Source organism: Aristolochia californica, unplaced genomic scaffold, assembly GCF_029961685.1.
Source record: "Aristolochia californica isolate CCGP_79_NKW_82.1479 unplaced genomic scaffold, dmAriCali1.0.hap1 SCAF_3, whole genome shotgun sequence".
Taxonomy (NCBI): Eukaryota; Viridiplantae; Streptophyta; class Magnoliopsida; order Piperales; family Aristolochiaceae; genus Aristolochia; species Aristolochia californica.
In genome coordinates this window covers 964,642-990,421 of record NW_027181992.1, presented here as the reverse complement: position 1 = coordinate 990,421, position 25,780 = coordinate 964,642, and the positions used below count along the sequence as shown (strand labels likewise).

Genomic DNA, 25,780 nt, shown 5'->3' with positions numbered 1-25,780 from the left:
TTTTTTAAAAAGATTTATCTTTGGTTAATGTGAACTAATGCTGGCTTTTGTTAACCTATCAAAATATCAACCCGAATTAGGAGTGGACAAATCCCCATCCTAAACCTTAAACCCTAAACCCTATATTAAATGTTTGTTTGTACCCTCCTAACCGATTACCCGATTATATAAATAAAAATGATTTGATAAGCTATTGGAAAACCAACTATAAATTTCTTGTGATGGATGAACAAGATTTCGAACATTAAATCTCTCCGAAAATTTTGATTGTAAAAAAACCAGTTGAGCAAACGAAGCCCCAGAAAAAAGAACCACAGAGAACATTAATTTAAAAGTCTTCATTTGCAGAGAGATCTCTCATATCAAACTGGAACTCCTAATTCTGCAATCTTCAATATTCGTTTGTTCAATGCGTTCTTCTGCTGTTTGGCAGCAGATGCCATGGAAGCAACCTGACAACAAAAAAATAATGCAACAATCAGTAACTCATGGACTCTGCCTAGATGAAATTTCCATACCTCACTGAAATCTGTCTTGATGCATCCATTTGAGCTGTTTATAAACCCGGATTTGAACTTACCTCAGCTCGAAGCTTTATCGCCTCCCTACCAGGAATTTCCCGGAGACCTTCCATCAAATCTGTGTCATATTTTTCGAAAATTTAAGTGTGTCAAGGGAGGAAAAAAAAAAACTTATTTAACACCAGTACCAGCAGCTTGGCGCTCAAATTTCTGAATAGTCTTTAAAAGCATTTGGATTTCATCACCAGCATTTCTGCAGAAAATAAACTAGACTATTAGCATAGTAAAAAGTGGATGCATGAAAAGTAAGAAGGATAACTAAGCTTGCTTTAACTGAAACCAAATGCATTAAAATGGTACTCACTTGAGTTTTGTACATCCCTTTCTCATTTCCTCTTCAGCAAACAGAGCCCTTTCCCGAAGTTTCTGACCATCTTTCTTTACTAAGGCCACAGACATACCATATTCTCGGATTCGATTCTCAGTTTTGTTATATTTTGCCTGCCCAAGGATTTGCAAGATATATACAAAATAAACCACAGAAGAATAAAATTCTTCGATAAACTCAAGATAGCAATGCTAAACTTCAACAAATCCATTTTCACTTGATCATGGTTTATCCACAAGCTTTTGCACGACCAACCACATAAGCTATATATGTTCAATGTTCAAAGGAGTTATCAACATTGCTTTACAACTTAGCGTGATAGTGGAACTATCCCTCAAAAAAGACAGTTTATGCTTGCTTTCGTAGTGCAGTCTATTGTTTTGGTGAATTTGGAATGACCAAATTAACTGGACTTGGAAAATATGCAAGGCTTCTTGTTTTGGACACCCTGACATAGGAATTTGGAAGAATTCCAACATGTGATAATTGGGGACATTGTGAAACTCAGTCCAAACCGAACTGTTGAGGCCTTTACCTTCCACATGCATTTGATAACAACCAAATGGGTGGTTGGGGTTCAGAAGCCCTGCTTAGAGATGTTAATTTAAGGCAGTACTTTTTTTTTTAATTAAAAGAGCATTGGGCTATGTGTTCTCTCACTATTGAATAGAACCACCCCAATAAACTAGGCCAAGCTGAAAAAGGAGAAAGATTTCCTAACTGATTCATATTTTTACTTTGGTTTGTTGCCTTTATTAAAAAAAAAGTATCTAAGAGTGGCCCTATCTTATTCAAGTAAGTTCACTATTAAGAAGAACAAACAACAACAGCAATAGAAAATTTTGAGGAACTGCTGAATTAGGATAGATTACCTCTTCACTTTGAAGACGTCCAAGTGTATGACGAAATAAAAACCTCCTGGGCCCTGCAGGTCGAAGAAATTAGTTATTACATTCAACTATGACTGTAAACAAAATGAAGAAAGGAAAACCCAAAAATAACATAAGGGTGAATAATGTCAGCAATAAGCGGGCATAGACACCTAGTCAAATAAACTCAAATGACTACAAAGAATGATAAGCAATCAGAACCTCATGAATAAAAGGAGATTTATCAATTTCCTTATCACCATGATCAAAAAATTATATGTGATTTATACCTCGCATAAGTAGAAGACCCACTGTTACCGCCATTCCACAGGCCAATGTTGGGTGCTCTCTTGCACTCATTAACTCATCTAGAAGAAATAAAAAAGCAAACATGTCAGCATCACCAAGGGAAGTTCACTTTAGGGGCTTCAGCTCCACCCAAGAAAGCATTTCTGAACCATGAACAAAAAAAAAACTGACCTTTAACTTTATTGACGAAGCCATCTTCAAAAGTTTTATAATGCGTTTTCAGTTGTGGTATCAGATGCTGCAAATTGCACATAAATAACAATAAGAATATACAATCAAAATAAAAGTAATAGAAGAGTCCCAAAGAACCATTGATGACATCTGCTATGAAACTCCAATGAGAATTTACGGACCTTTGTGGTCCTCTTTGAAGCCAGGAAACTAAGCTGACCAGTGTTTTACAGAAAAGATGATTCCAGATGAGCAAATCTCACCCCAGTAACTTACTTCTCTGATATTTTAATCTATCAGTTCTCTAAGCGAGAATGAGAAACATAATTTGATACAGTAACTATATTATACATGTACCTCATGAAGGAGTACAAGAATGACAAAATTCATTCTCTGAAAGAATACTACTCTTACTTGCAACACCACCCTGGGGTTTGACTTTTAAAAGGAAATAATCTTTAAAATAAACATAGGTCTATCCTCTTAAAGAAACAACAATCTATGCATAACAAGAAATGACACTCTGTAAGAGAATTTAAGGAGTTGTGCACCATTCGGTTTGGACCACCTGCTCAGAGCAAATCTTGGGAGATTTAGTGTTGTTAAGACAAACAGGAAGTGTGGAATAATATCAAAAACAATTCCAAGAAAAATTGGCTCGAGAAAGTAAAGTTGTAAGGGTGGACCAGCATGTTAGTCTATTTACAGCAGACTTGACTGAGTCACTACGATTAGAAGTGGAACTCCTCGCCCCTACGGACCTAGCGAGAACCATGAATTTGGCCCGAGCTTTGGAAAGCGAAGTACTTGACCCAGGATCGTAACATCACATCCCACCTTCACGAGCCGACGTCCACGGCGCACTTGCGACGGCCTACTCTAGCGACTGGCCCACACGCACGCACTACCAAATCTGGCTCTAGGTCACCCCCTCCGCAGTTTGCTCACGTCGGGATTCGAACTCGCGAAGTGGGAACCCGCTCTGATACCAAATGTTATGCATCTAGCCAATACTACCCAAAAGACCAACCTGGTAGGTAGCGGAAAGCCAAATACTAGACCCAGGACCATAACAAAATTTCAATCTATGCACAACCTCCATCAATAGTCATTTCCTCTCACATCCCTCTTCTCTAATATACTTTACAAACCAACAGAGCTGGCTACTTGCTCAGACATTGCCTTGAAGAATCAATTTCACAGACTGAGAGCTCTTGTCGCAATCCAAAACCGCCCTGAAGTTAGTATTTTGAAAACCTAACATATAGAAAAATAAATGGAGAAACACGCATGCAGAAGGGAGGAGATGGGATGGATGAATAAAACAAGAACACAAACTATCTTGAAATGCCAGCTTCTGCAACAAGTCCCCAAGGTTGCTGGCTTCTGAAAAACAGGATTCCAACTGTCAATAAGGGACTAGATTGTCATCTGCTCAAGAAGTGAGCTAGACACCATACCAAGATTGACTAGGTTGACACCTTCGTAACACATAAATATACCAACTATTCCCCCAGACAGGTGGATTCTTTCAATCCAAAATGCCAACAAGACCAAGTAGCTGTTGCTTAATCATATTACATATCCCGTAACAGTGAAAGAATTAGACCCATATAACCAGTGGCAGTTGCCAGAATTCTATGTGCTGCAGTTAGATATCTATAGAAGATGAGCTCCACTCTTCGAAGTTATCACAATGAGGGAAAAGGTGCTTGTTGTCTCTGGCACCGATAGGATGTGAAGGAAGACTCATCGAAACATTCATCCACTGACAGATTTCTAACCAAACACAGTAGAAAACCAGATGTTTTACTCAAAAACCAGACCTACAATGAAAGGAAAAGGGAAGAAGGGCCCTTCATGTGACAAAAAAATTCAGAATGAGCAGAGGGAAGAAAGTTGCCATGGTAGGTCAAATAGGCAAGTTGTCTTATAAAGTTGCTCTTCAATCTTTATAGTGGTAAATTGAGCTATTGTAACTCCTCTAAGTTTCAACAATCAAACACTAGGTCAATGCTCTACTTACCTAAACTGCAAAACTTTGAATATCCCATCTGGTTTAGATAAAAAAAAGAAGGTTCAGACTTTCCCATCTCTTGTGCCAGAATTTAACCAAAAAGCAGAGCTTCATCCATGATTCAGATGCATTTTCAACTAAATAGATAAGGATGTACCCCTCTTTACAATAATTAGCTGCACCTACTAATGTCCGTAATGACCTTTCTTTTGGGAAATACCTCCTTATTGACTTCCTAATAAGATACTGTTCGTAAGCTCCAAACTCTGAAATACCAGGCCTCCAGCCCTGTTTAGGTAGCATATTTTTCCCTTTTTTTCTCTTGTAAATATTTGGATTACATAGAAGAAAATTTCTGATACTATTCAAGTGTATGTTCTCAATGAAATTATAACTCAAGACAGATAAAGCAAAAATCAGGATAAAAAAAATACATAGACAATGCAATCAGTTAGTGCCTTTGTGGCGTTTGTGATTGGCCTGCAATAAGCAAGTTCATACTATTTTGTCGTGTCTGACTATATTATCTTCAGGCTAGTTGATTTGCTTAAGCAACATTATATGCAGAATCGAGGTTCACATAAAACTCATACCTGAACTGTTAAAGTAACCCACATGCAGAAGCTTAATTGAAACGTGAACTAGCTGCTTTATCAGAGGAGTAAATTTCATTTAAAAGTCCATTTTTTGTTTCATTGATAAGCTGCCTGCTTTCCATTTGGTTTCATTATAGGAACGTTGATTTTTCATGATCCACCAGCTTCTTGAACTTGAATGTCATACTCCTAAATTAAGGAAAAATTATCGCTTTAGATGATTGCTAAAAGTTGCAGACTTAAGAGATTCTTCCTAGTCAAGCTGATCGGACCCTTTACTGTCGTATTCCAGAAGCAATAGAGAATAAAGGAAAGAATCGAAATACGACCCAACGAGAAATAGTAACTAAAACCAGACAAGAGAAACTTGAAAGAGAGAATAAGATAAAGTCGATATGGATCATCCCCGGACACAATGGGTAACTGTCAGCCTCATGGTCCACCCACTAAAATTTCAGAAGTAACAGAAACTAATAAACCCAAAGAAGCAACGTCAATCAAAAATCAGAATCCCAAGAACAAGGAGACTGTATTAAAAATAAGAAGAAGGAACAACACAAAAAATAAAACCTGCAAATTATGGAATTGAATGGCGGAATTCTGTTGCAGCGAACGTGCGGTGCTCTTGAGATTCTCTGCCGAATAAGTGTGCCATAATCTCTCCCCCGCTGGAACAGCTGACTCGGAGCTAGAGCTTGAACTCGAGTTTGAGCTTTCTCCCATCCTCCTTCACGGCTCTCCTGAGGCTTCCTTCCCGAACTTAACAGTCACCGAGGGCCTTTCTGTCATCAAATCGAAACCTCCAAAACTTCAACTTGTCTAACACTTTTTTATAAATGAATTGTGGATTTAACACCGTTAAACATAAAATCTGTAAATTAACCTTTGATATATTTTTATTAGTCCATAAACTATTCCATTTTAATCAAATTGAGTGAATCAACAAACATTATAAGTGGAACTGTTCCAATTTAATTACATAGAGTGAATGAATAAAACTTCTTCAGTTTTTTAACTTTCTTCATCGTGTAAAACGTATTGAAGTTTAACAGAACTTGTACAAAATTTATCTGACAAAAAGTGAATAGAGACCACTCTGAAGGGTGAACCAAATGCCCCAGCTAGTAGATTTCTCAAGTTACGGAAATACAGGATAAAATCCCAAACCCTAGGAAGTCTGGAACCAATCAAGTACAAACTAATGCGCCCTTTTCCCAGGTAACATCAACAAATTTAAAACTTTCTGCAATTGACCGTCGAGAGAGTGGAAATCCCCAGGGCGTAACGGCCGCTCTAGAGGCAGTGTCCTCTTAATCTTGCTTCTCCTCTCCGCTGTCAAAGTCGAAGCAAGCATCTCCAGTGGGCTCGGCTTCCTCTCATCACCCCTTCAAGCGAATATGGACAGGGTTAGGAGGACATTTGAGCACGGGCGGCTGATCGAGCGCGAGAAGGAAGGCTACAACAGGGAAGAATTGCTCAGAATGCTGATTGTAGGCCTCTCGCCCAATTCCCCAGTTTCGCGTTCATCTCGACATCAAGTAGTTTATTGTTGGGCTTCAAGTCCCGAAAGATATCCTCATCCCGCACATATCGTGGAGGTAAACGAGCAACGAGACCAGCCGAAGAAGGATTCTTACCCACGCATGACCGGCCCTGTGCTCCAACGATGGTGAGAAAAGGGCGTCTTCAAGGGTGTTGTGGGCCATGTGCAATGACCCTGAAGAATCTGCTTTCAACCACGCATTGTCTTCCATCACCAGTAATCTCCACAAGAGCACAACCCATCTCTGAAGTGGTGGAAGCGCTTATTGTCCCTTACCACAATCTCCCTCTCGGATACCATTGATACGAACTTCGTCGCCGCGTGACAATCAGAACACATACGTAGGTTCTTGCACACCCTCAGTGTTACACCTTTCCCTGTCTTCAATAAGCCAAACGCAATGGCAAGCTTCTCACTATGCCCTCTCAGTATCTCCACCTTCTCCTCCTCTTCAAGTTCATGCAACACTGAACTTGTGTCAGGAACATATCCCAATTTGCTTATCTTCTGCTCCAAAGTCCCCCACAATTTTCGTACCTCATCTGACTCAGGATGGGAAGTGTCACCCGCCATAAAGTGATCAACTCTTCCCTCAATCTCAATCCAGCTACGACCAACTTCCTTCTTCAGGTCCTTTTCCTTCATCTTCCCTCTCAACCTTCTGACCTCATTCCACTGTCCAGAACCGGCGAACAAGTTTGACGCCAGCACATAATTCTCGGCCTTATCAGGATCCAACTCTAACAACTTCGAGGCACATCTCTCTCCTAGGCCAACGTCACCGTGAATTCTGCAAGCACCAAGGAGTGCACCCCATATTCCAATATCGGGTTCAACTTGCATTCCATCTATAAGTCTAGCAGCATCAGCCAAGTGCCCAGCCCGCCCAAGCATATCAACTACACATGAATAATGCTGTAATTTTGGCTCTAAACTGTGTCTTTTGCGCATATCCTCAAAATATTTCAGTCCCTCTTCCACCATTCCTGCATGACTACAAGCCATGAGCAGTCCAATGAAAGTGAATCCATCAGGTTTAATTCCTTCTTCCTTCTGCATCCTCTCAAAAAGATCTACAGCTTCACTTCCTTGCCCATGAATTCCATGTCCATTAATCATTACGGTCCAACAGACCAGGTCTTTCTCTTTTAACCTGTCAAATAACATGCAAGATAGATCTATGCAACCACACTTTGCATACATGTCTATAATTGTACTCCCTACAAATGGGCCTTCAGCAAGTTCTGCCTTTAATGCAAAGCAATGGATTGCTTTTCCTAGTCTCAAAGCTGATATTTGTGAACAAGCTGTCAGAACACCTGTTACTGATATCTCACAAGGTTGAATCCCCTCTAATAGCATTTGCTGGAAGAGGAAGGCTGCCTCATTTGGGTGACCATTATTAGAGTACCCAGAAATCATAGCATTCCAACACACAAGATTTCTCTCTTGCATCTCATTGAACAATGTCCTTGCTGTTACGACTTCCCCGCACTGGATATAGAGTGAAAGCAACGAAATCCCAATAAAAGAATCTGATTCTAAACCATTTCTCAGAACAAAACCATGAACAACTTTGCCATCATGTAGAGATTTCAGGTGGGCAAACGCTAAGAGTAAGCTACCAATACTATACTCGTCTGGCTCTGAACCAGATGATCTCATTTCAAAAAACATATCTATTGCCTTGGTTGGATCTCCATTCTGTGCATACCCACCAATGATAGCATTCCAGGAGCTCACCGTTTTTATCATCAAGCCATAAAAAATATGCTTTGCTGACACGAGTGACCCACATTTTGCATAGGCTGCAATGAGAGCACTAGCAACCAGTTCATTAGAATCAAACACGTTCCTGATAGCGTAGCCATGTACTTCCTTCAAACTCCACAATTTTGACTGCTCTAGACAAGATGACAACACGTTCAAAATGGTGATTGAATTTGCAGCTATTCCTTCCTCCATGGTCATTTGGAATAAAAGATTCAAGACGCTCTGAACCCGTCCATTCTTTGATAATCCACCAATCATCGCATTCCAAGTTACCACATTCTTTTGAGGAGCATTATCAAATAAAATTTGTGCATCAGACATGAAACCACATTTTGCATACATGTCAATCAACGCATTATTCAGTTGCAACTCGTTATTCAGCCCCGATTTCACAGACAAACCATGGACCACTCTTCCCATTGCAATTTCTCCTTCTGCTGCACAAACAGGCAGTATTGTCACCAGTGTTGCAACATCAGGTGTCAGACCTTCAGCCTCCATCATCTCTCTACACATGTCAAAACTCTCTTGTGTAAACCCATTCTCCGACAAACAACAAATCATAGTGTTCCAAGTAACCAGGTTCCTCTCACACATTGTCTCAAACGCTTTAAGTGCCTCCTCCAGAAGGCCACATTTCCCATACATAGCCACCATCGCATTACCCACAAAAGTATCTGAAGCCAAGCCCATCTTCATCGTAAATCCATGAACTGCCTGCCCCAGCTCAACCGAAAAAAGACCAGCACAAGCTTTTATAACGCAGGGAAGAGTAAAATTATCCGGTACAAGCCGCGTTGTCGAGAGCAACTGGAGAAACAATCCGACCGCCTCAACCCACAGTTCGTTCCGTGTGTAACCACTAATAATCGCATTCCACTGAAACAAGTTCCTTTCTTCTAAGCCATCGAAAACTCGGCGAGCGTCCAAAGGATAACCGCACATGGAGTACATAGTAATAAGGCGAGTAGTCAGAACGACGTGCCGGCTCAGTTGAGGCGACAAGGAAAGAATTTTATCCACCCGTCGCCCAATTTCGAGCTCTTTCCTCTGTCCACATGACTGCAAAAGTGCGCCAATGGCGTCCACTCTTTCCTGAGAGAAGTCGAGGTTTTCAACGTCATTAGACAGAAGTTGAAAAGCATCATTTAATCTTCCTTCTTCACAGAATTTACTTATTTCCTGAAACCGGGAAGGTTGAAGCTTGGGAGTCTGAACTCGGAAGGGTTGATGTGCGACCGTACTTGTTGCGGAAAGAGAGGAGCCCCTTCTAGCAAGAGCTGCCTTCCTGGGTTTTCCTACATCAGCCGTAGGATTGCAAGGATAATGTAGGCAGGAGATGGTCGAAGTAGAGCAAAGCATCTCGACGGTCGAGTGTCCGGTTCCGGAACCACAAGAAATAAGAAAATCAACAAATGAACAACTTCTGGTGAGTGACTCCCAGCAATCAAACTCTTGTTTCTTCTTCTACAGCTCGGCTGACTCGCTGAAAGAAAGAAAAAAAAACAAAAACCAAGAAAGACAAGCGGATATTGGCCGATGTCTTTCCTAATCTACAAGAGCACACAGGTATCCTTGTCAATTGGTATAGAAGAAAGAAGATTTCCGAGGATATAAAGAGTACAAATATTTGTGATCATGGCATTGTTTCGGATAACCCTTTATAATTTGCTTACGGTGAAAATAACTAGGATATTTTCATCATTTTATGACATAATATGTTTCCATTTGGACATCCAATAAAAACGTGAATAGATACCCACTAGTTTGGATAAACGCAGCCCATTGACAACGCCACCCATTCATCAGGCATACGAACATGTTTGGGCAAATGAATTGAAAGACATATATAAATGAAGTTACGAGTCTTAACAAAAAGAGAGAGAGTCGTACAGCTAAAAAAGAAAAAAGCAAAGAAAAGCAGCTTCCAATTCACTACTAGCTCCATACAGAACTGAGAAAAAGTGAATATCATGGAAACTGGACTGTAAAAGAATCGGGACTGTCAGAAATGAACCAATGGCATAGGTGAAACTTTAAAAAAAAACGACAAAAAAAAAAAAAAAAAAAGAGTTGGTCTCGTTAGCTTTTTACAGTCATACAAGAATTGATCATTTAATATACAAGCCCTGCAAAAACGCCTGCTGCAAACAGAGTAACTGAGATGGACACTGCAAACAACTCTGTGACCAGAATGAACTCCGTGAACGCCACACAAGAAATGGCAACTAAAATCTTCTTCCTCTTCTTCGTTGTGTATAAGGGGGGATATATCTTCCCCTGCCAAAAAAAATTTGACGCCTATGTGCTTTACTGAAGTCCTCCAACAAAGCTTCAAAACCTCAATCTTGGGCCTCAGCAACACAAATGAAAGAATGAGATGCCAACACAAAAAAAAACAATGGTCAATGGCGAGCGTACACAACCAGTGACAGGGAGAAAGTATATCAGTCAGTCTCTTCCCAAAAAAACTCATGAAGCTGTCAACGTTCTAAGATCTGCTGGTTTATCTGAGCGGCACATACAATCTGGGCAAGGGAAGGTGTATATTGAATCGTTTGGCCTTTTCTGTTCTACGCCTTTCAGATCACTGTGTACTCGCATATTTAACAGTTTCAGTTTGAATGACCTCCACCTGCAACATAGGCAAGGATCATCAGACATTAAGATAGATACGAATCACAAGCAGAATAAAAGATTTGTATACTAGACATATTGACAAGACTCATGATTGAAAGCAAAAAGACATTAAACAACACTAAAAACAAGAAAAGCAGGCTGGGCTGATATTCCATATTATACGGAGATCCCGTACATTTTTCTTCTAGCATGGTAATCTTTTCTACGAAAGAGCACATGTTTGCAACAAGTTTATACTAAGTACCAGATTTCATCCCAGATTCTTCTCGCTCAATATTCATTCACTTCTAACAATGTACACCAGACATTTCGTGCATCAGAACATTTGCTTGACCATAAAAATAGTTCATTGATTTGCTCAATAAAAATAAAAATAGTTCATTGATTTGCTCAATAAAAATAAAAATAGCTCATTGAAATAGTGAAAGGAGTCAAGTGTCAAAGCCACCTTAAATAGCTAGAGGGAGCACAGCCATCTTAGGTTGTGGAAGAAAAAGGGTTCCCCAGTAACACCTCACTGTTGGCACCACCATCCCCTTTTCAGTCTTTATTTTCTTAGTGCTTGTTAGTCTATCTAGTCTAGAATCATTCTACTGCCATTTTTTTAAACTTCTTTCTCAGAAGCCCTTTTTCTAATGAATCCACTATCCTCATGGATATCAAACACAAGGTAACCAACAGACAGAATGAAAGAAAATAATAGCTATAGAACCACCACAAGGTGCATGTATTGATATAGATAATGTCAGAAATCGGATTATGCTAAAAGAAAGTTACGAGGTGTATCACTTCTAGCTGTTAAAGACTTCCTCTTCTTCTCAGAATAGGCTTATGCTCTAGAATATTTTTCCTTATTTCTGCATTGTTTCTTTTAATTCGGGCTCCCTTTGTACATTTCTCTTCCTCTCTTTTATCAAGAAAGACCACTTTATTTTAAAAAGAAGAAGAAGTGATAAAAAGAACTAAAACTAAAATGAAACTTCATAAGGATATCGAAACTCAAGACATGTCTAAACACGATTCTTAGCCTTGGGATAATAAAAAATAGGTGTATTTAATGGCTTTACAAGCAAACTAAATAATTGCAACTTTACCTACCCAATATGCGGATTATCAAAGATCAGTGCTAACTTTTTCTTGTCAGGCCTGATTGTCTTAGCATGTCCACCATACAGATATCTTCTGTGGCCCATCAGAAAATGAGGAAAGTTGCCTCCTTGTGTTGTCACAAATACTTCACTGTGAAGGCAAACACTGTAGTCTATAGCAGCCATCCTGGAAGAATAATTCTAGAAGAAGTAATCCAGTAAGAAAATGATTCAATGAACAACCTCCAAGCTACTGGCATGTTTAAATAGAAAACTAAGCTAATGATTAAATTGAATGCAGAGTACCTTAAATGGAGCAAGTTCTTCAGCCGAGGCCAATGTCTCTTTGGTCTGTAAGAGAGGAAACATTTCACTAAGGGGAGCCATATTTTTCTCTGCCTTGTAAATCTTTCCAGATGCTAAATAGATAGACGTATTGTTACCAAAGCCCATGCCTCTGAGCATCAACCCAACCTGAACCACTAAGTAAGCAGTGATTTAGAGCATTTCACCATAAAAATGGCATGCTTCAGAGGTACAACATATGAGCTTCTTTTTGACAGAATAAAAGAGGTGAAGGATGATATAAGTGTACGTCATTAAAGTTCACAAGAACCAAAATGTAAAGGAGGAACATTTGAGAACAACATTATCCAGATTTTGTGGCCCAAACAAGAGATCAGAAATCATTGTCAGTAGAACCTTTTTTTCTTCTGTTGCTTTAAGCATCAATTTATTGTGCCAAGCATGGGATAAATCATTGTGAAAAAACCACAGCCGTCAGATTAAAAGGCAATTTTTTTACCAACAGAAGATCCTACATACTAATTGAGTAGTGGTCATTGATCAGATACATTAATTCTCCACCACCATCTGCTCACCCATTTACCAATTCCATTGCAAGGTCACCCTCCTTCCAGTCTTTCTTCAACATTTTCATCCTTTTAACCTTTGCACTCCTCTATTTCTTGCCAGTCTCTAAACTGACTGAATATTGAGATGAATCCGTAAGCGACATGCTCTCTCCCTTGAACAGAATCGCAGGACAGGTATCCAATAACGTAGACACCAACTATAAGCCTATGATCATCAATCTGAAAAGGTCTACCATTGTTTCAAAAAGCAAAAAACACCTACCTCCAGTGGAGTAAGAGGACATTTTCCCTCAAGGCGAATTGTTCCAGGCAGTATAATACGTCCTGGTCTAGTAAACTTTCCTCTCCAACCTCTTTCTCTAGCTGCATTCATTTCTTGTATCTCCTGCTCCCCACCATCGTAAACACAGCAGGAGAAGGCAACCATATCCTGCATGTTGAGAAAAAAGAATAAATTTTCTGTCTAAGTGATTCCATTAAAAAAAAATATCACAAAATTCATGAGCTTGCAGAAATGGAACCTCCTCAAAGCGCAGATGCACTGCAACATATCTCCCTTTGCTATTTGCACTTCGCTCTTTCATTCTCGCAACCAACATATCTGCTAAAGAAGCTATGGGTTGTGAAAACTTTAAAGCTTCAAAATTTCCCAAGCATCTAAGACGCTGAATCTTCGGAGGGCAATCCCATGAGAGTCGATTTGCAAAAGGTGACATCCGTATCACCCTGAATTACAAAATTAGCAAGTGGAAAACATGAGTTAAAGAGTCATTAGGTCATTCAAATGTATAATATCAAGGAACACAGTGGTGACAATATTACTGAAACATGCATCAGAGAGCTTAACAAATTACAAAGAAACTACTTTCCTTTTCAGTATCTAAAATAGGCACGATTTATGTCCACGGTCATCAAAAAATGATTTATGTCCATGGTCCATAGCTTAAACAGTTACCCATTCCACGACATTACCTGTTGATTATTATTAAAGATAAAGAGTAAATTTATCATCCATCTAGGTAAGGTTATGTCTTTATTAGGGCTGCCAATTTTACCTGATTCGCAATTCTACTTTTATCCATCTATTGCATGCAATAAGCTTTCCTACCAGTTCCAGGCTTAGACTAAATACCAGTTTTATAGTTAGTCAATATTAAATAGAATGGGTATGGAAAACGCATTACATACCAGATTACGTTAAGAGTACTATGGAAATTCTATTCCCCATCTAAGAATGTTCAATTACATTTCTTTAGTTTATACGTAGAATACTTTTAAATTTTTTACTTAAAGACTAGTTAGTTATATGTTTGATTAACATTTTGGCTTCATATTAATTAAATGCTCTTTTATAAGTTTGTAACAATTATTTTAAGTTTCTAAAGTTTTTTTATTTAATTCACTACTTACCTGCTCTTCATGTAAATGAGTAATAAGTTGGTAACAGAACACCTTTTGGCTTTTACCTAAACCAAATGAAAATGTAACAGAATAAGTAGAAAATACAGGAAACAGGTAACAGAACAGTATTTACCTTTTCTTTTAACCTGTTTATAGCCTTATCATTTATTATGTCTTTTATTACAACTAAGGGTACTTGACTACTCGAATACCAATATAATGTGAAGGCAATTCGGTAATTTTGCCCCCGTGCAAGAATGGTTTAAATAAGTTTGTTTGGTTTCAATGAAATAAGTGACTGAATTCTGTAAGATGTCTAGCAAAAAATAAGTCCAGTATATGTTGATATTTTTAATATGTTCATATATCTTTAAATGTTATTCCACATGTCACTTTGCAGGTTTTTGTTAGAACATCTTACGAGTTATTTCTTAAAGCTCTCACCATCTGTATTTTTGCTAGCCTGCTAGGCAATATTCACATATATCAAAAGTTTAAGATCAATTTCCTTTTGTGGTACCCTAGATCCTAACACCAGGGAAGTCGAATCCTTTCTGCCTTGAAAGAAAAATACCCTGAACAAAATTAATTGGACGGCTCCCTAATAACATGAGAGGAGACACCGCATTTCAAATGGGCATATACAGATCAAAAGAGTATCCCCTAAACTATTCTGAATTAAATGGGTAAGGAATACATAAGAGGTAATAAAAAAAATGCTAACAAAATAACCCTCGTCCATCCTGATTATAACCTGTTTACAGCATTAATTCTCCCCCTTGAGGGATTTGTAGAATTAGAAGAGGTATATATCAGATAAAACATGAAATTTCTCCTTTTTGATCTGTAATAAAGTTATTCATGAATTTTTTTGTAAAGTTGATCCTCATAGCCTAGTGAAACTTGAAGCCAAGACCCATAGCCTAGTCATCTTTTGTATTTTTTGTTTTTCTATTCAATAAAATTTCTTCATCATTCGAAAAAAAAAAAAAGCCTCAAAACTAGAATCCCTTTCACGTGTCCATTGAGCACACAAGTATGGACACAACATGGTTATTTTTAGTTGAGAGCAAGGAAAGGAATGAGATGTCAACAAGAAAGAAAAAAGCAGACAGAAACAAAAAGGCACTTAACAACAGCACAAAAAGATTACAATTTTAACAATGACATTTGCAGGAAATGGATCAAAATGAAACTTACTGCTCTTCTAGCAATTTTGGAAGAACTTCATCCTCGTAATACTGAATAGGCGTCCATGCTTTGACTTTGAAATTGAGGACATTACTCATGTTGTGATCAAATCTCTCCATTATATAATCAGGTAGTTTATTGACCACGCGTACATCATTCAACAAGGTGCTAATGAAATGATCCTCATCATAGATGTCCTTGAATTTGCTGTCGAAAAATCCAGGGTTTCCATGCATCAGTGCCTATATCATTAAGCAATTCACTTCTTCCAAATTGCAAAAAAACAAAGACAATAATAGTTAATAAAAGCATTTGATAGTGGTAAAAAGAGTCCACCAAGTTATAGTTGTAAATGTGTTCCACTTCTTAGGCTAAATTGTCTTAGGTGAGACTTGTTATGTGCAAGAGAATAGTCCCACATTAAAAAGATCCCAACTTATTTGTAAGGAAGAGACGTACTAGCATCAGCTAATCATTTATGGAGAAACTTGCCCTAATGTTTTAGAGCCAACTCAAACCCATGTTTGTTTTCTGTGAGTCTTCATGTTTGTTCTCTATGACCCATGTGTATATGTTCTCTCTGTCTTAAGTCAAGTCTTCCATTAGGCCTAGACGTGAGGAATTGCGGTGGGTAAATTTTTTTGAGAAGTGATGAAGGGTAAAATTTGTAAATGTGCACCACCTCTTGGGCTAGTTGGTTGGAAAGATCATATGCTTGTTAACAGGGGGAAAGACTCCTAACTTCGGCCAATCATTTTGGAAAGAACCAAACCTACTTTAACATCATTAAAAGACAAAAACAAGATAATTGAAAGAGGTTGTAGAACAAATATAGAGCAAGCTAAACCTTGATACTTGAGAGGTAACAGTTTGTAACCTCTCCCCCTAGGAAGCTCTTTCTCAAAAAAATATTTTTTCTACCTTTTTTCAAAAAAATATACTCACTTTTCATCTTTATTTAAAAAGAAAGGAAGACAAAGAGGCCCAAGAGGCAAGAACCAGATAAACGTTGAAACTCTAATTTTTATATGTCAAGCAGATACCAATCTTCAGAAAAAAATTGGTATTAAAAAGTGAGAGAGACATAAAGAGAAGGAAAATGAGAGGTAGAATGTTTTTTATTCTAATGACTCAAAACATGTGCTTTTCACCTTAGTCCATACATTCCCCCTTTTATATCTACTTCTATACAACAAGTCTTTAAGCCCTATCTGCCCCTAGGTTTATTTGCTCTTCTTAGAACAGAATAACTGCACAACTTAAAAATGCATATACTAATTTAAAAGATTCCTTTTTTGAGAATGACCGTGACTATGGAAGATGTGGTGCCCAACCAAATAACCAGATACCAAATAAATGCTGGAACTAAGTTCCTACTCATTCTACATCAGCATAGTTATTCTTTAATCCCAATGGAGCCTGGTATTTATTTGCAAAACAGCAGGATAGACAAATGTCCCAATATAAATTTCCAATATGAGATGCCCAATTGAGTAGTTCCAGAAAAAAACAAGCACCCTGCTACTTGCAACCACTTCATAGGGTCACCAATAACAGCCTGACTTCAAAAGACTCACAAACTATAAACCTAATAACTTGACTCGTACATGGCCATTTCACAGATTATAATGACTTTCTCTTTAAATCACCAGATATTCTTCACTAAATATTACAACAAAGGCTTTCAACATAAATCTAAAATAAAGACAATATATAGTACAATATATATATACTATATATACATACATACACACATATGGAATAAGGCATAAAGTAACCCTATTATAAAGCCAAGATAAAGAGTCTAAACCCAAAAACTACTAGAAATTTTTAAGGAGCATCTCAGAAAAGAAGAACAGCAAGCACAAACCTAGGGTCTCTCCAAATACTGTGGTAATGGAAATTGGGTATTACAAGTGTTGCATTTAGAAAGCCTGCAACAGCCACAGCATTGCCTATCTACAAACACAACCAGAAATTATATGAAAAATATAAATAAGAAGAAATTAATAATTAACACTCAATAAATTATATGATTTAAAATTAGGAAAACATAAAGTGAAGGCCTAGAAACAAAAAAGAGAAGAAAACAACCGAAGTGCGCTGCTGATTCAAGCCTCCATTTGCATCAACATATATGAAACCATTTGAATCAGGCAATCCTGCAATCACCACTACAGTTGTCAGAAACAGAGCCACCATTTGGAGATGAAAAATAACTGGCAAAGAAGGCAGCATACCCTTATCAGGACAAGTAAAATATGATATAGGAACTTGATAAGAAAGATTTTTTTTTTTTTAAAATAGTGCTGAGTTATATTAACAGGCTCAAAAGAGCAAGATTACAAGGAGGAATATCATAGAAGCTTTGAACTTGAAATGCAATAGCCAGCATAACTGGCCCTTCTTAGATAGCAGGAATATCTTATTAGAAGAAATTTATAGGAAAGAAAGGACTCAAGTAAACAAGAGCTCTATCTCAAATCTATTCAATGAATTGGAATGATGGCAGATAGTTTATGATGGTTGTCTTCACATTATATAAAGATAGCTATGAGCACCAAGATATTAACTTCAACAAGTAAATCAACGGAAACTAAAGGATAGAACATAGAGATCCATTGCTAATGCTTCCATCATGAATAAATCCATCAACAGTAAAAGTCCTGTTTGTCCATCATAAGAGCCATTAATGATGTATAACTATTTTCTTGAGAAGCTAAAAGATGTTAAGTTGGGTCCAAGGCCCATCCCAAAATGACTAGCCAACTTAGGAAACCTCTTTTCCAACTAATAAACTCAAGATCTTTGTACTCAGTAATCCATGTGAGACTATTCCTTAACACTCCCCCTCACATGTAGACCCTCTTTTGTGGCTCTACAAGTGAATAATTTAGGAGTAAGCAGTTAGGTGTAGGCCTTCTTTTGTGGTTCTACAAGTGAATAGTTTAGGTGTAGGCCCTCTTTTGTGGCTATACAAGTAGATAGTTTTCAAGTACATATAAGTACCTGCTCTGATACCATGTTAAATTGGGTCCAAGGCCCTATCCCAAAATGACTAGTCAACTTAGGAAACCTTTTTCCCAGCTAATAAACTCAAAATCTTTGTACTTATTAATCTATGTGGGACTATTCCTTAACACTCCCCCTCCCGTGTAGACCCTCTTTTGTGGTTCTACAAGTAGATAATTTAGGAGTAGGCAGTTTAAGTGTAGGCCCTCTTTTGTGGCTCTACAAGTGGATAGTTTAGGTGTAGGCCTTCTTTTGTAGGGCTCTACAAGTAGATAGCTTTTAGGTGCAGGCCCACATATGAGTACCTACTTTGATACCATGTAAAGTTGGGTCTAAGGCCCATCCCAAAATAACTATCCAACTTAGGAAACCTCTTTTCCAGCTAATAAACTCAAGATCTTTCTACTCAGTAATCCATGTGGGACTATTCCTTAACAAAAGATTATCATAAAACACTAAAACTCGGCAGACTGTTTGCAAGCTTTTAACTTCCTAAGTCTGAACAACATAAATCAGATAAACAATCATGTTGGTACATTTTGAATCTCTAACAGCAGAAAATGATAAAGATATATTGACAGCATAAACACCATTTATGCCTAAAAAGGTCCTTGAGCATACCAACTATTCAAAAACAAGCAGGTAGTTCTGATCATGCAATTCTACCTAAGAAGTCTTGCCTCTCTGCTACTCATATATTATGGACTCCACCTTAGTCAAGCATCACATGCTAGATGGATCCCTTTTCTGATGACCCTTCATAGGATTAACCTGTTTTTATCTCTAAATATAATTGCACTTGTTGAATGTATATGTATAGTATATATATTTTATAATGCTATGTATTACATGCATGCGTAAAATGTGCAGAATTAACTTCACCAAATCCCTATTTAGACATGCCATTTTCAAATCACTAGACAAAGAGATCAAAGATCAAATCAATGATATCTGATTCCATTAATAATTGATGCAAAATATAAATACATATACAAGCACATATTAGCCAGGAAAGATAAAAATTCAGCATACACACATCTAAGTCATGAGACAAAAATACAGATACAATTAAAAGCATATGCATGTCCATCTCAGATCCATGAAGAAAAAGCATAATGCTCGATTCAATAGTGTCAAGCTTAAGTGAAATTAGTACCTGCTGAACTCCTGTTGACACAAGGCTTCCATTCACCACCTTTATAAGGATGTTTCCATACAATTTCAAACTACATGAAATTCAATAACTCATGTTAAAGCACAATTTAATAACAGATTCCACAAATTTAAGCCAGAGAAGAGTTGCACTAGGAACAAAAAGAGAAGAAGGTCACAACTAAGGAAACAGTAAAACCCAAACATGAAGATCTATGTGAAGCACCAATAAAAAAAAATGACAAATGAATTGAGCATAAAAAAGTAATTCAAAATCGCAACTGGTGCCTAGATGCTAACAGGTAAACAAGTCATGAAATTTCGAGAGATTCAGAATACAAAAGTTTTTTTAAGAATGATGAGATGTTCATTAGCAAGAAGAAAGGAAAGAATTACAAGAGAGAAAGAAAACATGCTGAAGAATCAAGCGCAAAAGCAAAAACAAAACAATACAGAAAAGCCCACACAACCAGCAAAAGTACAATTAATGACATCAAACGGAAAGAAGTCGCCTTCTTGAAGACCATCCAAAGGGACTCATCTCACATTTAACTGCATTAATCTTATGATTCTCTTGTCATAAGAAAAGTTCTTGATAAACTTTTGTAATCTTCATGAGTAATGCACCTATATTTGAGTCCCTTGCACATAGCTGAAGGGCATAACCTTCATCAATATGAAATTCCTGTGACATTATTTTGGATAAAAGAAGCAACATAAGAATGTCCTGAGCAAATAAGTGCCTGACATGCTTGTTTAACAGGTCGTGCAGAACATATTAAACCATAACCCCTTCAAATAAAGCATACAATAAATAATAATATGTGGCCAATTTTTTGGGAACCACCTTCATTCCGTAATTCTTCCTAGCAATACTCACACTCGCACTCTTTTTGTTTTAAGTTAGTAATACTCATACTTACTGTTTAATAAAATGTATTTTACTGTTCAAACAGTTCACATATCAAAAGATTATGAAGAAAACTACTCATAGACCGATGAGAGGAAATGGTGGATAGTTTTCACATTAAGCCTACCTTTCAAGCAGCTTTTATGAGAAAAAAACAGCTGGTTTCACTCCTTCCAGATGCATATCCGGATAGCACGGTCCACCAGAGGACCTCCACTAGTTAAAAAGAATTCAGCCCATCAAATCGGTGATTATGAACAACCATAAGCCAAGGCACCCAATCTTGATTTTGAGACTGACCACAAGGATCATTTTTTTTCTAATACTAATCACAAAGAATTTTTTATGTGAACAGAAGAATAAATAAGATGCTGTTTTGTTCTTCAATCCTACCCCAAGTACTTTCCTATTGCCATCTTCAATCATGGAAAAATACATCCAAATCCCATCTGGTCATTCAAATCCAAAATAGAGTTTAAGAAAAGAAACATTTCATCCACAAACTTTACATGAAGAGCAGTCATGATTAGTTTTTCACAACAAAAGTATTGTCATTCTGATTTTGAGATTCTCGTTAACTAGTGCTTCCCCATCAGCAGGAACCTAGCTCTTCAATACATTAATCATGACACGTCCATGATGAGCAATTTTGGCTCCCTGAAACAAATCTATCTTCTCTCTCTTGTCACTCTCTTTGTTGTTGTTTTTTTTTTTAAGTAAGGATTTGTCATCTCTCTCTGAAGCCAATCAAACAATTCTCTTATTCCTCTCAAGAAAGCTGGAACTTCACCTGCCAGACAGACATGCCAAGGATATGATTGTAAAACACTTGGAATCTCCCAGGTACCTCTATATTCAAGGGTAGCAACTCATGTCTCCATCTATACTATTTTTTTCATGGAGGTCCTTCTCTTCTCCAATTGTGTATATTTCCTCTGCTCCACCTTAATTTCCAATTAATCATGCTCAATCTTCTTGCACTTTCAATGTCCCATTCTCAAGGTTTTTCAATAACTCTATTTTCTGTCTTTCAGCACTCGTACTTGCCATCGACTCTTCATCCTGTAATATGCTTTTGACGAAGTTCTATCATTTTGCCATTTCAATCCTAACAGATTAAGTATGTTTTCCTTGTTTAGGCCGTATGACCCTTCGAGTCACTCGATTTGACAATTTTCATAATAAGCAGGAAAAGTTTCAGTTCAGTTATTTGAAGTTCTGAAGTGTCAATTAGGTCCAAGATTTTCAGTACATTAGAGGGGGAAGAGTCTAGCTGTGATTCCAAAATTTCCTTCCAAAAATGTGGATTTCAGTTGGAAAATGGTTACTTCAATCTGTTCGATGCATTTCAGGGCCATAGGAATTCACCCGTCTTACAGGGAGAAACAGCTACTTTCACTCCATACTTTTGACCCTTTGTCTTCAACTCGAAAAATGAAGTGCACAGGGCTTCGACTGGTCTTCAGTAACGCCACCTTGAAGAACTACGAAACGGTCATCTTTTATAGGACAGTGACGGCGATCGAAATGACTATAGAAAACGGAGAACATGCCTTCTAGTATTTGAAATCACATTAATAGGTCAAGATACAAATCAAGGTAAACAGAAACACTCTCAATCCACCACGGATAGGAGCGGGAGAAAAAGACAGCGAAATGACTAAAACAAGAACAGAACTCCACGAAAAAGTCCAATGTAAAAGAAGACGCAAAAGAAGGAAAAGAAGAAAAGAAAAGAGACTGACCACATCCGAGGAGGAAGACGGGTTATCGGCGTCCATGAAAGGCCGGAGCTTCGCATACAATTCAGGGCTGCGGTAGATGGAGCCCCGAGGGGGTCGTGCTCGAACAATGGGAACGACGTCAATGGAGATGGTCCCCATGTAAATAAGCATGATGGAGATGTAGATGACAGGCGCAAAGAGGAAGACCCCCTGGCGGCGGAGAAAGAGAGAGAGGACAGCATAAGACAGTCGCTGGAACACCGTCCTCGGTTGGCCCGATTGAAACCTGCCCCCTTTTGCCCTCCGCAATCTCGGCGACCTGAGCGGCGACGATGGCGGCGACGGCGCGCCGAGGCCATTGCTCGTTATCCGGCTGTAGGTGTGCATCATTGTTCTTGACAGTGACAACACCTCCTTCTCTTCCCCCCCTTCTCCTCTACACATTTACCGATCCCATCGATCGACCGATCCATGATCCAACGATGGATCATGCGTCTTCTCACCTGCGCCTCGTTTCTTTTTCTTTTCCTGTTCTCTTTGTCTGCCTCTGTTCGTGGGAGAGAGAAAGTCAGAAACGAGAAGAGCGCGTGCGTTGGGACTGGGAGCGTCTTGTTGGATGTCTGAACCTCAGAGTCAGAGGTGGGAGAAAAGAAGAGAGAGAAAGAAACAGAGAGAGAGAGAGAGAAGGGAAGACACGAGTCCGCGCTGAGCGCGCACGTGCCGCCCTCGCTCCTAGAGGAAGTCTTTGACTCGGTTTATTCTCCACTTAAATCCCCCTCTCTTTTCTCTTTATTACGTAATTACCACTTCGTCCACGTAATTTCTTCTCCCGGGATTAATCATAACAAAGTCGTCACCAATAAAATCTCGACCGTCGAAACAACGTCTAACGGTGGAACAAGAACAGCCAAAAGTTCGCACTAATTCGGGAAACGTGACGTTAGAGAATTTCACGAAACCGTCCGAACACAAATGCGAGAGGGACATTCTTAGAAAAGAAAGATTTTTAATACGTCTTGCCTGTCTTCTATCAAGATCCAACCGCTCACAATCGGTAAAAACGGTGGACCCGCTCGTATTCTCATTATTAATGGGAAGTAATGGAACGAAGCGCCCGCCCTTGTAACCTGAGATACGGTGAAATTAAGTTCACATAAATGATGCTTGGTGATTATGTAAATTACTATAGATATGAGAGGCTTTCTACACATGGTATGGTAACATTTTTATGATTGATTAGGCCACAGCCGGATGTTGGAGCCTGCTAATTTTCAAATCTAATGGAATATGGATGACCTCCCTCGTCACCCCGCACGTGATGCTGTCGTGTCCTCTACGGCAAGCATTCCCAGGTACCATGGACTTCGTGACTTTGTTCATTCCCTCTCGGTATTTCAAATTTTCGACATGCGCCCTCCTCGGTCGTCGCTCATCGTCGGGCATCCCCGGAGAAAGAGAGATTCGGCCCGCGAGTCAAACCCATTTGGGGTCGGATTCGCCTATCCATTTGGGGCGAGTTTCGTTCAATTAGTGGTCGTACGGAGTCAACCACAATACTTGACGTCGAATCTAAAATTAGAAAGTTTGAACCCAAAAAATTTAATTGAATTTAAACCCAAACTTAAACTGGGTTCAAGATCGAACCAATATTTAAAATTATAAAAAAAATAAAAAATATTGAATTAAAAGGTATCACACAGTATACTTCCTGTTGTATAATAACCGACTTCATAGACCTAAAACAAAGAGTAAACATGTTATCAATAATGTTTATTTAATTGGCAACAATCGATCATCTTTGAGTTTTAAGGTAAATTAGAGTAACTATCAACCAACTAAATAAGTAAATGACGAGGACAATTAGATTAAAGGGTATTTTCATAAAAAAATAAAAATATGCTAAAGAGTCAGCTGACAAGCTAATAAGCCGAGCTTAGAAAATCTCAAGTTTTGCTCATTATACTTAACAAACCTTATTTCAAGTATGAGTTTGAACCGAACTCAAGTAAAAACTAAACTGAATCGAGTTTTTTTTTAGTTGAATTCGAACGGCTTGCGAGTCAATTTGACTTGTCTCGAATATAGTTTTAAATTCAAAGTGATTTGCACCCAGTTTGATTTTTTCGCCTAGCTATAGTGGAACATAAGCATTTGATAAATCGTCAAAAATCAAAATTCTTCGTTTTCCTTGTTCAGTACCATCACAACATGTCTAGAATTCTAATGCATTTTGAGGTGGAATATAATGTCAATTTTATTGGGCAGGGTATTAGAATTTTGTCTATGGATACATCTTGACCAAAAGTAGGTACATCATATTACATTGGTTTATCTAGGGCATGTTATGTAACATATAATATTTATTGTATTTTAGATTTCGTGCATTCTACTCAATGGCTATAGATTTTTCCCATTTTAATATGACTATGTCTAACCCTTTTAAAATGTTCAAACATGCATTTGAGTTTGGCTTTATATGAATACTTCGAGTTTGAGTTCAAGTTTAATCTTGAACCTAAAATTGAAATTGACCTCGAGCCAAAAAAAAAATTAATCGAGTTTGAACCCAATCTCGAGTCGTGTCCGAGCTCCAACCTATGTTTATAATTTTTAAAATAAAATAATTACAAAAATAAATAAAAAGTAATTGTGATGACCTTGGTACCAGTGAACTATAAGGTATCACAGATGAATCCAAAACTCTACATTGGAGCACATTAATATATAATAACAAACTTAATAGACTTAAAAACAGAGCAAACACCTTCATCAGGATGTATTTTATTCACAAACAATAATATTAAATATTGAGGGACCCAAAAGTGTTGAACTATCGATCGTTTTTGAGATTTGAGAAAAGTAAGAACAATTATCAACCTGACAAGAATAAAAAGTATTTTTATTAAAAAATATATACTAACGAGTTAACAAATCAAAATTTTAAAATACGGGGTTTGGCTTATTATATTTAACAATTCTTATTTCAAATCGGTTACTCAAGTAAAAACTGAAAAATTTAGGTAGCCGGTATACCTTGGTACTACCTTCCTCAGCTCCCACAAGGATACTCGAGTGACCATTAAAACGTTCTAAAGGCGTGGCCTGGACCATGGTGTTACCTTTTTAAAGTCTGTAACACCCAGTTACTTTCACTCTCATTGACAGTGGGTCCCAGCCTGTGCGTCCCATGCAGAGCCCAAGAGTGCCAGTCTTGGGCACGCCTTCCATTTCTAGCTAAATATTTGTACTGTTAGGAACTTCCTCTTTATCCTCGGAAAGGAAGCTCAGAAAATGACACATCGTGCTTCATTGATTTCTCTTCCCCCTCTCTTTTTCTCTGGCCGTCTTCCCGCCTTTGTTTTCTACAGCGATAAAGAATCCAAAGATCCCTCGTTTTCGTGATTAACTCTTCTCTGGTAATCGCTAGATCATTTATTTCTCATAATCCAAGACGACAACAAGTACCATTACAGGGAATCTATGTACGTGGATAGAGAGGTGGGAGACAGCCAGAGATTTTTATTTTTTCTCCGCCTCTTCTTGATCACCGGGTTGGATTTTAACCTGTACGATTGCAGCTTTCCTTTGCCTTTGCCGCGC

At 38.1% G+C, this 25,780-nt stretch overlaps 3 protein-coding genes across 3 annotated transcripts; all 3 read right to left on the bottom strand.

Annotated features, from left to right (window-relative positions):
- Positions 1-175: 175 nt before the first annotated feature.
- On the bottom strand, positions 176-5,630 carry LOC137958557 (RGS1-HXK1-interacting protein 1-like). The gene is made up of 8 exons (XM_068805617.1): positions 5,442-5,630; positions 2,259-2,325; positions 2,069-2,146; positions 1,782-1,834; positions 886-1,022; positions 710-774; positions 581-639; positions 176-452 (listed from the first exon to the last, which is right to left on the bottom strand). Exons 1-8 carry the CDS (start codon positions 5,592-5,594, stop codon positions 363-365), a joined length of 702 nt encoding a protein of 233 aa, XP_068661718.1. The 5' UTR covers positions 5,595-5,630; the 3' UTR covers positions 176-362.
- Positions 5,631-5,930: 300 nt separating this feature from the next.
- On the bottom strand, positions 5,931-9,490 carry LOC137959252 (pentatricopeptide repeat-containing protein At1g18485). Its single transcript, XM_068806635.1, has one exon. The coding sequence runs from the start codon at positions 9,139-9,141 to the stop codon at positions 6,625-6,627; it is 2,517 nt and encodes an 838-aa protein (XP_068662736.1). The 5' UTR covers positions 9,142-9,490; the 3' UTR covers positions 5,931-6,624.
- A 460-nt stretch (positions 9,491-9,950) lies between these two features.
- Positions 9,951-22,754, bottom strand: LOC137958856 (protein ESMERALDA 1-like). The gene is made up of 10 exons (XM_068806038.1): positions 22,202-22,754; positions 19,551-19,620; positions 17,477-17,544; positions 17,253-17,341; positions 15,392-15,589; positions 13,312-13,516; positions 13,053-13,220; positions 12,222-12,389; positions 11,926-12,116; positions 9,951-10,822 (listed from the first exon to the last, which is right to left on the bottom strand). Exons 1-10 carry the CDS (start codon positions 22,622-22,624, stop codon positions 10,660-10,662), a joined length of 1,743 nt encoding a protein of 580 aa, XP_068662139.1. The 5' UTR covers positions 22,625-22,754; the 3' UTR covers positions 9,951-10,659.
- Positions 22,755-25,780: the final 3,026 nt, after the last annotated feature.

Bases quoted from the DNA above. Each gene is read 5' to 3' on its own strand.
- LOC137958557 (XM_068805617.1), bottom strand. From the start codon at position 5,594: ATGGGAGAAAGCTCAAACTCGAGTTCAAGCTCTAGCTCCGAGTCAGCT. The intron at 640-709 runs GTACTGGTGTTA...AATATGACACAG, and splicing joins ATTTGAGCGCCAAGCTGCTG to ATTTGATGGAAGGTCTCCGG. The intron at 453-580 runs GTAAGTTCAAAT...TTTTGTTGTCAG, and splicing joins CGATAAAGCTTCGAGCTGAG to GTTGCTTCCATGGCATCTGC.
- LOC137959252 (XM_068806635.1), bottom strand. From the start codon at position 9,141: ATGTACTCCATGTGCGGTTATCCTTTGGACGCTCGCCGAGTTTTCGAT.
- LOC137958856 (XM_068806038.1), bottom strand. From the start codon at position 22,624: ATGTGTAGAGGAGAAGGGGGGGAAGAGAAGGAGGTGTTGTCACTGTCA. The intron at 19,621-22,201 runs GTCAGTCTCTTT...AATTTCATGTAG, and splicing joins CGTCTTCCTCCTCGGATGTG to TTTGAAATTGTATGGAAACA. The intron at 12,390-13,052 runs GTAGGTGTTTTT...TTAGTGGTTCAG, and splicing joins GTCCTCTTACTCCACTGGAG to GTTGGGTTGATGCTCAGAGG.